The 10,382-nt window shown below is 68.2% G+C and overlaps 2 protein-coding genes across 2 annotated transcripts; one reads left to right on the plus strand and one right to left on the minus strand.

Annotated features, from left to right (window-relative positions):
• Positions 1-109: 109 nt before the first annotated feature.
• On the plus strand, positions 110-3,608 carry SGSH (N-sulfoglucosamine sulfohydrolase; the record flags this gene model as incomplete). Its single annotated transcript, XM_080356681.1, is given in 14 exon segments — positions 110-203; positions 525-688; positions 887-992; positions 1,543-1,564; positions 1,566-1,599; positions 1,601-1,692; positions 1,995-2,109; positions 2,111-2,152; positions 2,426-2,446; positions 2,448-2,508; positions 2,588-2,640; positions 2,642-2,671; positions 2,673-2,793; positions 3,049-3,608. Coding segments are annotated over 14 exon segments (1,509 nt in total). The 5' UTR covers positions 110-115.
• Positions 3,609-4,351: 743 nt separating this feature from the next.
• GAA (alpha glucosidase) lies at positions 4,352-10,316 on the minus strand (the record flags this gene model as incomplete). Its single annotated transcript, XM_080356785.1, has 19 exons — positions 4,352-4,411; positions 4,498-4,650; positions 5,040-5,204; positions 5,362-5,460; positions 5,684-5,825; positions 5,917-6,065; positions 6,265-6,416; positions 6,527-6,660; positions 7,008-7,125; positions 7,245-7,329; positions 7,446-7,559; positions 7,779-7,889; positions 7,996-8,127; positions 8,258-8,376; positions 8,524-8,643; positions 8,726-8,822; positions 9,221-9,386; positions 9,714-9,859; positions 9,933-10,316. The coding sequence occupies 19 exons, from the start codon at positions 10,314-10,316 to the stop codon at positions 4,352-4,354; spliced, it is 2,646 nt and encodes an 881-aa protein (XP_080212911.1).
• Positions 10,317-10,382: the final 66 nt, after the last annotated feature.

Here is a 10,382-nt window from a genome sequence, read left to right on the forward strand (position 1 = left end):
AGAGGAGGAGCCGGGGCGGCCGGAGGAGCTGCCGAGCACCGCCGGTGCCGGTGCCGCTGCCGGTGCCGCTGCCGGTGCCATCGCCGGTGCCATCGCCGGTCCCGCTGCCGGTGCCATGCGGCCGTGGGCGCTGGCGCTGCTGCTGGGCGCACTCCGGACCATCGGAGCCGCGGCCCCGGCCCGCAACGTGCTGCTCCTCCTGGGTGAGTGCGGCCGCCGGCGCGGAGGGGACCCGGGACCGGTGACGGGTCCGCGCCCGCCGCCCCCAGCCCCGGGACCGGCCCCGCGGCGGGTACCCCTGTCCCGGGCTCGGCGCTCGGGGCGTCCCGCGGGCGGGGGGGGACGGCCCCGGGGGTCCCGCCGCATCCCCTCTGCAGCGCCGGCCCCAGCCCGGAGCATCCTCAGCCCAGGGATGCTCCTGGCGTCACTAGTGTCCCCTGGGCTTTGCCCCCCCGCACGGTTCGGGCCATGCCGGGGGTCGGGCCCGGTGCTGCAGGGCTCACCCCGCACCCCTCCCGCTGCAGCGGACGACGGCGGTTTTGAGAGCGGTGCCTACAACAACTCAGCCATCCAGACACCCAACCTGGACGCACTGGCTCGGCGCAGCGTGATCTTCCAAAACGCCTTCACCTCCGTCAGCAGCTGCTCCCCGAGCCGCGCCAGCATCCTGACCGGAGGGGCACCCGCACGCACTGGCTGGGGGCTGCTGGTGTGTGATGGCCACGCTGACAGCATCATCACAGCACCTGGCAATCCCCCCACGCCCACTCTCTGCCCCCTCCCTGGGACCTGCTGCCTGTGCACACACACTCCTGCACAGCTGGGCTTGCTTTGGGGGCCCGGTGGGCAGGCATCGCCCCACCATGTTGTGTGTCCCTGCCTGCAGCACCAGAATGGGATGTACGGGCTGCACCAGGACGTGCACCACTTCAACTCCTTCGACAGCGTGCAGAGCCTGCCCCGGCTGCTCAGCCAGGCACACGTCCGGACAGGTAGGGAGCCCAGAGCCGGTAAAACACCCCACTCTGTGCACCAAACCCCCCCGGGGGTGAGAGACCCTGGCAGGTAACCTGCCTGCCAGCTGAACAGCACCGGCCGGACCCGTGCCCATGCTCTGTGCTGACACCAGATTTCACTTTTGCTTTCTCCCCCACCACTGCTCCCCACCATCCTCCTTACACTCACTTCCACTCCTGTTCCTCATCCTGCTCTTTCCTGGTGCCCGGGTTCACACAAAGCTCAACGCTTGACCCGAACCTTCCACTCAGACCTCTCAGCTGCTATAGTGCTTCCCCACGCCCGTGAGCTGGGGCAAGTGCAGGCCCCGGTGGGTCCCGTTTTCTGAGCAGAGGTGGAAGTGCCTCTGCAACCAGCAGAACTGACTGGGGAAGCCGGCAGCATCTTCCATTCTCAGCAGTGTTTGCTGAGCGCAGCCCGTGCTGGAGCAGACGAACTGCATCACCCCCCGGGAGGTGACAGCAGCCGCCAGCGGTCCCCACGCTCGCCCCCCGCTCCTGGCACACCCGTCTGCGTTCCCCGCAGGGATCATTGGAAGAAGCACGTTGGCCCGAGGCTGTCTACCCCTTCGACTTCGCCTACAACAGAAGAGAACAGTTCAGTCTTGCAGGTTGTGAGAAACATCACTCGAATCAGAGCGCTCGTCCGGCGGTTCCTGCAGAGCCAGGATGAGAGGTGAGACAGACCCTGCGGCCCCTGGGGAGGCTGCGGGGGGCCCGGGGAGGAGAGGGGTCTGGCCAGGGAGCCTGAGCTCTGCGGCGGGGGAAACCACCTGCCCTGAAGACGTGTCTCCACGTCTCAGTCAGTCGCAAGTAGGAAGGGGCACCTTGTCTCTGGGTTACCCCGTACCCAAAAAGCCCAGATGAGGTGGGGGGCCTCCCACCGAGCCCGGCTCACCTGCACACCCAGGGGAAGGTCTCGGGGGTGTGGGCAGCGCTGGGCTGCACCATCTCCACCCCCACCCTTCCCATCTCCAGGCCTTTCTTCCTCTACGTCGCCTTCCACGACCCCCACCGCTGCGGGCACTCTCAGCCCCAATATGGGGCCTTTTGTGAGAAATTCGGCAATGGAGAGAGTGGCATGGGCTGGATCCCCGGACTGGAAGCCACAGCTCTACCACCCCAGAGCAAGTGCAGTGGGAGCCTGTGGGGCAATATGGGGCAGTGTGGAGCTATATGGGGATGTGTGAGGCCATATGGGGCTGTGTGAGGCCATATGGGGCTGTGCGGGGTCGTATGGGGGCAGCAGGCGTCAGCAGCCTCTGCCGGAGTGTGGGTGGCTCCAGGCTGTCTCCTGCCTCGGTCCACTGCCATCGGCGTTATGGGCGAGAGCTGGCGAAGGCCACCATGCTGTACCAGCCACCTCCTTCCCACGGCTGCCACGTGCCCTTCTCCCTTTCCCCACTCAGGTCCCCCACTTTGTTCCAGACCACGCCGGCTGCCCGGGCAGACCTGGCCGCCCAGTACACAACCATCGGGCGCATGGACCAAGGTAGGAGGCGCGGGGCCAGGCTGGTGCCAGCGCGCGCTGCGGCCCCTCGTGCCCCCCAGCTCTGCCTGTCTGTCCGCAGGGATCGGGCTGGTCCTGGAGGAGCTGCGGCACGCCGGCTTCCACAACAGCACGGCTGGTCATCTACACCTCCGACAACGGCATCCCCTTTCCCCAGCGGCAGGACCAACCTCTACCGGTCGGGCACTGCCGAGCCCCTGCTGGTCTCATCCCCCGAGCACACGGGGCGCTGGGGACAGGTCAGCCAGGCCTTCGCCAGCCTCCTGGGTGAGAGCCCGTCCCCCCAGGGAGCAGGGGGGGACAGCTGCAGCCCTTGGTGTTGGCCAGCCAGCCCTGGGAACAGAGGAGGGAGGATGGAGCAGCAGAGTCCTCCAGGGATGTCACCCCAGGGCTCAGCTCCGCAGCTCATCCCAGGAGCACCCGCAGCCCTTGCAGACCCGGGGGATGTTTCTGCCCCTCTCAGAGGTCCAATTTCCTCCCATGGGCACCAGCCCCTCCTCTCACCCTTCTTTTCCCTTCCAGATCTGACGCCGACCATTTTGGACTGGTTCTCCATCCCCTACCCATCTTACAGCATCTTTGGCACGAAGCCGGTGCAGCTCACCGGCAAGTCCCTCCTGCCAGCGCTGGAGTCAGAGCAGCCCTGGGTCACCGCCTTCAGCAGCCAGAGCCACCACGAGGTGACCATGTACTACCCCATGCGAGCCGTCCAGCACCAGCAGTTCCGCCTCATTCACAACCTCAACTACAAGATGCCCTTTCCCATCGACCAGGACTTCTACGTCTCGCCCACTTTCCAAGACCTGCTCAACCGCACCAGGGCCGGGCAGCCGACTCACTGGAACAAGAGCCTGCACCAGTACTACTACAGGGACCGCTGGGAGCTCTTCGACTGCAGCCGCGACCCCACCGAGAGCCAGAACCTGGCTGCCGACCCCCACTACGGCACCATCTTCCAGCTGCTCCGCGCGCAGCTCTTGAAGTGGCAGTGGGACACGGGGGACCCCTGGGTGTGTGCCCCCGACGCTGTCCTGGAGGACAAACTCAGCCCCCAGTGCCGGCCACTGCACAATGAGCTGTGAGCATCGTCACCTCTGCCCGCTGTCCCCCTGCGCCGCGGGACAGCCACACGCTGCCAGCCGCTCCTCCTGACCCCACCGCTCACGCCGCCTGGCCCTGGTGCATTCGGGATCCTCGTGCCTTTGTCCTCGGCCAGCGGAGCCGCAGGGCCACGCTGCTCCTCAATAAAGCCTCTGGAGGAGAGGTCTCCGTTTTCACACGGAGCTCAGCACGTCCCCGCCAGCCCCTGGCGCCGCGGGCCCCGCGCAGCCCTGCCCGCTCGGGGGCTGCCCACCCCGGGGGAACGGGCCAGCGGTACCAGCGAGCAGGCGGCAGGGGTACGGTGTGATTTACCAGACGCACAAAGTGCCCAGAGTCCCTGAGGTGCTCCCAGCACACAGCGACTTTATTCATAGCTCTGCTCCCTTGCCCCCTGTGCAGATCCCCCTCCCCAAAATCACAGCCACAGGCTCCCCGCAGCCCCCCATCAGGTTACCAGTTCCTCACGTTAATGGGTTTGCTGTCTCACAAGGCACTTGGGTCTTTCTTTCCTCATTTTGAAGGAGATGAGGGTTTCCCTGTCCCGGGAGCTGTTCGAGCTCCCCTGATGAAAGTCCAGTGCACACATCTCCAGTTCACTCCTGTCAGCATGAAGAGAAACCACAGCCCAGGAGCCACATCGGCTGGGAAGAGCCGTGTGGGCTCTGGTCTTACGAAGAACAGGACGGATGGGGCCTCCCTGCCCAGCACAGCGCGTCGGCGTCGGTCAGGACCACGCGATCACAAACTGCTCCCACATGGGCAGCGACACGGGCACTCTCAGCACCTGAGGGGAAAGGAAGGGTCGGCACATGAGAAGCGGCCAGGACGGAGCGGGGGTCCTGCCCCGCAGCGTGCTCGCAAAGCACTCGCCTGGGTGTCGCTGCGGTAGGAGAAGTCGCTCACGAGGGCACCGTTGGCCAGGACCTGCCGGGGAGGGCTGGTGACACCCAGCACGGTCACGGCCTCCAGCAGGACCCCGGCGAGGTGGCTGCCCGCCCGCAGGAGCTGGCTCAGCACGGCGCCCTGCGGGGACAGGGGAGACGTCACCCCGGGTCCCGGCCACCCCACACACCCAGGGCTCCCGGCCGTGCCCTGCCCAATGCGTGGGGCACCGAGCGCCCGGGCCGGGAGCTCTGCTGGCACCAGAGTGACAAAGCCGTTTATCAGAGGGACGGGGCTGCCGAGCGCCGGCAGCGGGGCAGGGGGAGCACCCAGCTCCCTGGTGCAGCCTCTCCCCGTCTGGAGGGGCTCTTGCGGGGGTACAGCCCCCATGGGACCCCCCACCTCACAGAGCTGTCACCAAGGCTCGGAGCAGCTGCTGCAGGGCTGCGGCTCAGCCCGGCAGATCTGCGACCCGCGACCACCAGGACATGCCCCATGTCCCAATGCCCCCGGCAGCACCCCCTGCTCACGTGCGTGGCCAGGAAGAGGATCTCGGTGTAGTCTCCCTTCTCAAAGCTTTGCCAGCTCTCCCCATCATCCCAGAACAGGTCTCCCCTGGCGAAGCCGTCCGGTGTCAGCGCCACCACCAAGGCCATCCCCTTCCCGCGGGACTCAGCGGTGCTGAATGCGGGTTCCTGGGGTGGGGGGTCAGGCACAGCTCGGGGTGCTGCCCGAGCATCCAGTGTTCCAGTGACCGCACTGCAGCCTCCGTCCTGCCACACGTTGGCAGGGCTGGCCAGGCAGGTCACTGCCGCATCACCGCGGTGTCACCGTGGCATGGGGGGGTCTCACCTGCAGGGGCAGGATGTGCCCTGCACGGACGTGGACGTTAATGGTGTCCAGGGGAGCTGGCAAGAGGATCCACTGCCCTTTGCTGTGGATGGTGGAGTCCTAAATAACCACAGAGAGGAGCAGGTGCAGGGCACTGCGTGCCCAAGAGGGTCCCAGCCCAGCACCGCAGCCCTCGAACGGCCGCGAACAAAGGTGGGCAAGGCACAAGTCCTGAATGCTGCCCTGGGGGGCTGGCACCAGCCGTGGGGGCAGGAACACACACGGGGTCCCACGGCAAAGCCCCCGTGCAGCAATCCCAGAGCCCCGCGGCAGGGACACCCACCCCCGCGAGGCTGTACCACGTCCCCGCTGGGAAGTAGCCGCTGACTTTGGTCTGTCCGGCCTCCAGCACGGGAGTGATGAGCAGCCCCCTGCCCCACAGCAGCTGCCGGTCCACGGCCCAGGTGTTGGGGTCCTCGGGGAACCTGGGGAGGACAGCAGGGACAGTGCGGCACCAGGAGACCCCGCGCCCACATCCCACCGCGCCCAGCGCGTCCCGCACCCAGGGGCACTCACTCGAGGAAGAGGGGCCGCGCCACCGTGTCCCCGGCAGCGTGAGCGCGGTGGAACAGGGTGTAGAGGAAGGGCAGGAGGGAGTAGCGGAGGCGCAGGGCGTTGCGCATGGCGACCTGGGCGGCGGGGCTGAAGACGTACGGCTCCTGCGGCTGCAGCGGAGAGGCCGGAGGGGGATGCTCGGACCGTGCAGGGAGGAACGGTGGGCGCCTTTTGGCGATGTGGGATGGAGCCCTTCCAGCATGAGCCCAGCACCGATGGTAATGGCTCTCCCCGCAGGCAGAGCAGCCCCCGCACCACCCGGAGCACCCACCCCTGCCCGCCCGCACCCCGGCAGCTCCCGGCGCTCACCCGGGCGCCGTGGGCATTGTGGTTCCTCATGAAGGGGTAGAAGGCGCCCAACTGGGTCCAGCGCACACACAGCTCCTCGGACGTGTCACCCACGAAGCCGCAGATGTCGGCACCCACCAGCGGCACCCCAAAGAGGTTGAAGAGCAGGATCTCTGCGGAGGGGGTGCAGAGGGCAGCAGGGCTCCATGGCGCCGGGGGGCACAGAGCCCACAGTGCAGGGGGGAAGCGGGGGCAGATGTGGCTCCAGCACCCCGCAGCCTACCTGGAATGGAGTAATAGAGCTGCTCCCAGTCACTGCCGACGTCCCCTGTCCAGTGCCCCGCGTAGCGCCCGTGTCCAGCGAACGTGGAGCGCGAAATGACAAAGGGCCGCGTGCCCCGGACCCTCAGCAGTGCGCTGCGGGCAGCACGGGCAGCTCAGACCGCGCCGGCACCCCGCAGCGGCACAGGCTGGCACCCCCCCGCGGACACCCAGAGCCATCTTGCCCATAGGGCAGGTGACACAGGACAGTGCTTGGGACACAATCTCCCAGCCCAGGAGCCGGCACAGCCGCACTGCACCAGCTCCAGCCCCCTCCAGCAGGCAGCAGCACCAGCGCGCTGCCGTACAAACCAAACCCTCACCCACCGACCGAATGACGCCCACAGCACAGCATGGGGAGAGGTCTCTCTCCCAGCTCTGGTATCCCGTGGGATGTGCACCCTCCGGGACAGCAGCGGCTGCGGCAGGAGCCCTGGGCTTACTCGTGAGAGGCGATGGCCTCAGTCAGCCCGTACAGGCTGTGCAGGTTGTAGTGGGAGGACAGGTACTGCTGGCTGGACGCACAGATGGTCCCGGCCCGGAGCCGGCCCCCGAACACACCTGCACGGGAGGTGGTGACAAGGGCGAGTTCAGAGCCCGCCCGGCCAGGTCCAGAGCATCCCCTGGCTCCTCTGGGGCTCCCCCCAGCGCGGGCACAGCCTGGTACCCGCTCCCCATACCTGGCACGTAGGGGGGCTGCTCCAGGCTGCTGTTGGGGCAGCCGTCCTGGGAGCCCTCCACAAAGTTCGATGGCTCGTTCATGTCCTGCGGGGGGAAGCGGGGGGAAAGGACGAGATGCTCTCACTGCCGTGCCAGGAACCAGCAGAGACCCAGGGCAGGAGCTGGGGAGCTGCAGCTGGCAGCTCTGCCGAGCCACTCACAATCCACATGCCATCGAAGGGCACTTGGTCATGGAAGTCCTTCACCATGTCGTGCCACCACTCATGAGTCTCCGGGTTGGTGAAGTCCGGGAAGGCCGTTGGGCCCGGCCAGACCTGCAGGAGGGCGGCAGCAACGGGCAAAGTGCCGCTGTCCCCAGCCCCGCCGTCCCCAGCCCTGCTGTCCCCAGCCCTGCCGTCCCCAGCCCCGCTGCGCCCAGAGCCGCCCGTGCCACCCCGTTTGCCACCGTGCCCATTCCCGGGCGCCTCCTGCCAGCTCGCGCGGCCCCACTCGAGCTCCCTCGCACGGGGACCAGGGCTGCTCCCCACACGCACCTTCCCGATCAGGGGCTGCCCCGTGGCATTTCGGATGAACACCCCTCGCTTCAGCCCCTCGTCGTATGGCCTGTAGGTGCCGGGAGGCCCCGAACTGCTGATCCCGGGATCCTGTGGGGCACAGAGCCAGGGATTCACCAGCTGGGGCAGGGAACACCTCCCCTCCATCACCATCCGTGGGGCAGCCAGGCACGCCGGCGCAGTCGGGGCCACTCACCACGATCATGATGTACCTCAGGCCGCGCTGGTGGAAGTCCCGCACCATCTCCGGGTAGTCCTTAAAGCTTGTCTTGCTGAAGGTGAAATCTCTCTTGGCATCCATGTAATCCAGGTCGTTCCACTGCACGTCCTGTGGACAGCAGCACCGGTGCTCGGGGAGCAGCAGGGACCCCCGCACGCCCCTGCCGAGCCCCCGAGCCATGGGGGGTCCCCAGCAGCCCAATTCTGGGCAGAGGCTCCGGGGAGCAGCCGAGACCCACCAGCGGGAAGCGGGCTGCCGTCATGTTGGCCACGACCTGCCGGGTGATGTCGGTGGAGGAGTAGCCCCAGCGGCAGAGGTGGAAGCCCAGGCCCCAGTACGGGGGCATGAAGGGGAACCCTGGAAGCGGGAGGGCGGGTGGTGGCCAGGCGGGTGCAGGGACAGTCCAGCACTGCGCTCCCCCGCAGCCCCGCTCCGCCGCGCCACTGGCGGCACCCCGGCAAAGCCATCCCGCCAGCACCCGCCCCCGCCCGCGACCCGCCCTACCGACGACGTCCAGGTACTGCCGCACCACGCTCTTGGGGTCGGGGCCCAGGAACACGTAGAAGTCCAGGATCCCGCCTGTCGTGCGCCAGGTCAGGGCCGGGCTGGGCTGCAGGAGCACGTCTGGGGAAGCACAAGCGCCGGCGGAACAAGCTGAGGATGGGGACGGGGCCAGGCCCGCGCCTGGCACCTTCGCAGGACTCACCCATCGCGTTGCTGTTCAGCAGAAAGACACCGTGGGCCAAACCGCCGTCCTCCATGCCCAGGTAGAAAGGGTGGGAGCCGTAGAGGTTGACGTGGGGCTGGAGCAGAGCACAGTGCGGTGCTGGGGAGGCTCCGCCAGAGACCCTGACACAGCACCCACCCCTCACCACCAGCCCAAAGCACCATCACGGCTCGAGGTGCAAACCCTGGGCTTGCGGGCCCAGACACCGCCCCAGACAGCAGAGCTCTGCCCTGAGCAAGAGCCCTGGATCGCCGGGTGGAGAGCAGCTCCTGAGCAGCACTGAGCAGAGCTCCAGCGGACACAGAGCCCGACCTGGGGACAACAGTCCCACGGGCTTGCCTGGGGCTGAAGCCAGGTCCCAGAGCTCAGCTGGCACAAACAACCTTCGCCAGCCCCGAACAAGACATCAGAGGCAGCGGGGCTGTCCTTGCAGTGCAGATGAGCATCTCCCTCTCCCTCAGCCCCACTCCATACCACAGGTGCCACGTCCCGATTCCAGAGGGTGATCCTGGTCCACGTCATGTTGAGGACCAGCGGCGTCAGGTGCTCCCCCAGCCCAGAAATGAAACAGGAGGGCAAGGAGGTGGAGATCTGCAGGAACTGGTCTGCGAAGAAGAGCGGTGCGACGGTGGTGTTCAGCCTGCCAGACAGAAAGGGAGACTCCAGCAAACAGCCTCGACAGTGCTCAGCAGCCGGGGAGGACGGAGGCACCAGGAGCCACCAGTCCTGCGGGGACACACGGATACTTGTCCCCGTGTGAAACAAAACCAGGTTTCAGCCAAGCTCCGGGATTCAATTCCCCTTCTCAGCCACCGAACTGCAGAGGGGCCAAAGCAAAGCCCCCGCAGGCGCTGCCTGCCACCCTGCTGCGGTCACCCGTGTCCCCTGCTGCCCCCGGCTCCCCTCCCGCACGGCACCGGGGCCGGTGCCAGGTCCCTCAGACCGGGTCCCTTCTCCGGGCACTTACAGGACGCGGCCGCCGCGCTGCCGGTAAACGACGATGCCGAAGGGGTCCGGGTTGATCCGCAGCCCGTAGCGCGTGGCGGCGGCTCGGCCGCTCACCCGCGGCGTGGCCAGGGGCACCTCGTAGCGCTGCCGGGCCGGGTCCCGCAGCTGCGGGGGCAGAGAGGGCCGGTCGGCGGCGCTGGCCCGGGGCGCCGGGGCCGGGGCGGGGGCCGTGCCGCACCGAGAAGCGCAGGCGGGTGGGGGTCTCCAGCGCCACGTCCAGCCGCAGGATGCCCACGTCCCTCGGCAGGAAGCTGGCGGCGACGCGGCGGAGCCGAGCGGTGAAGCCGGTGGCGGTGGCCGTCAGGTTCTCCGCCCGGTAGCTGCGGTACCCGCGCGGGAAGAAGCACCAGGGCGGGCCGGGACCGGCGGGCGCGTAGCAGCAGCCCCGCGCCTCGCAGCCCGCCCGCGACAGCAGCCGCTCGGGGCCGCAGTCGAAGCGGCCGCCCGGGGGCAGGTCGCAGCCGGCGGGCCCGGAGCTGCGCGCCGCGGCGGGGACCAGCAGCGCCAGCAGCGCGGCGGCCGCAGCGACCCCCGGCCCCGCTCGCCGCCCCGGCCCCGCCATGGCCCCCCCGGCCCGGGCTCCCAGCAGGCGCGGCGGGCCCGCTCACGTCACCCCGCCCGCGGGGCG

Source organism: Nesoenas mayeri (genome assembly GCF_963082525.1).
Source record: "Nesoenas mayeri genome assembly, chromosome: 19".
Taxonomy (NCBI): domain Eukaryota; kingdom Metazoa; phylum Chordata; class Aves; order Columbiformes; family Columbidae; genus Nesoenas; species Nesoenas mayeri.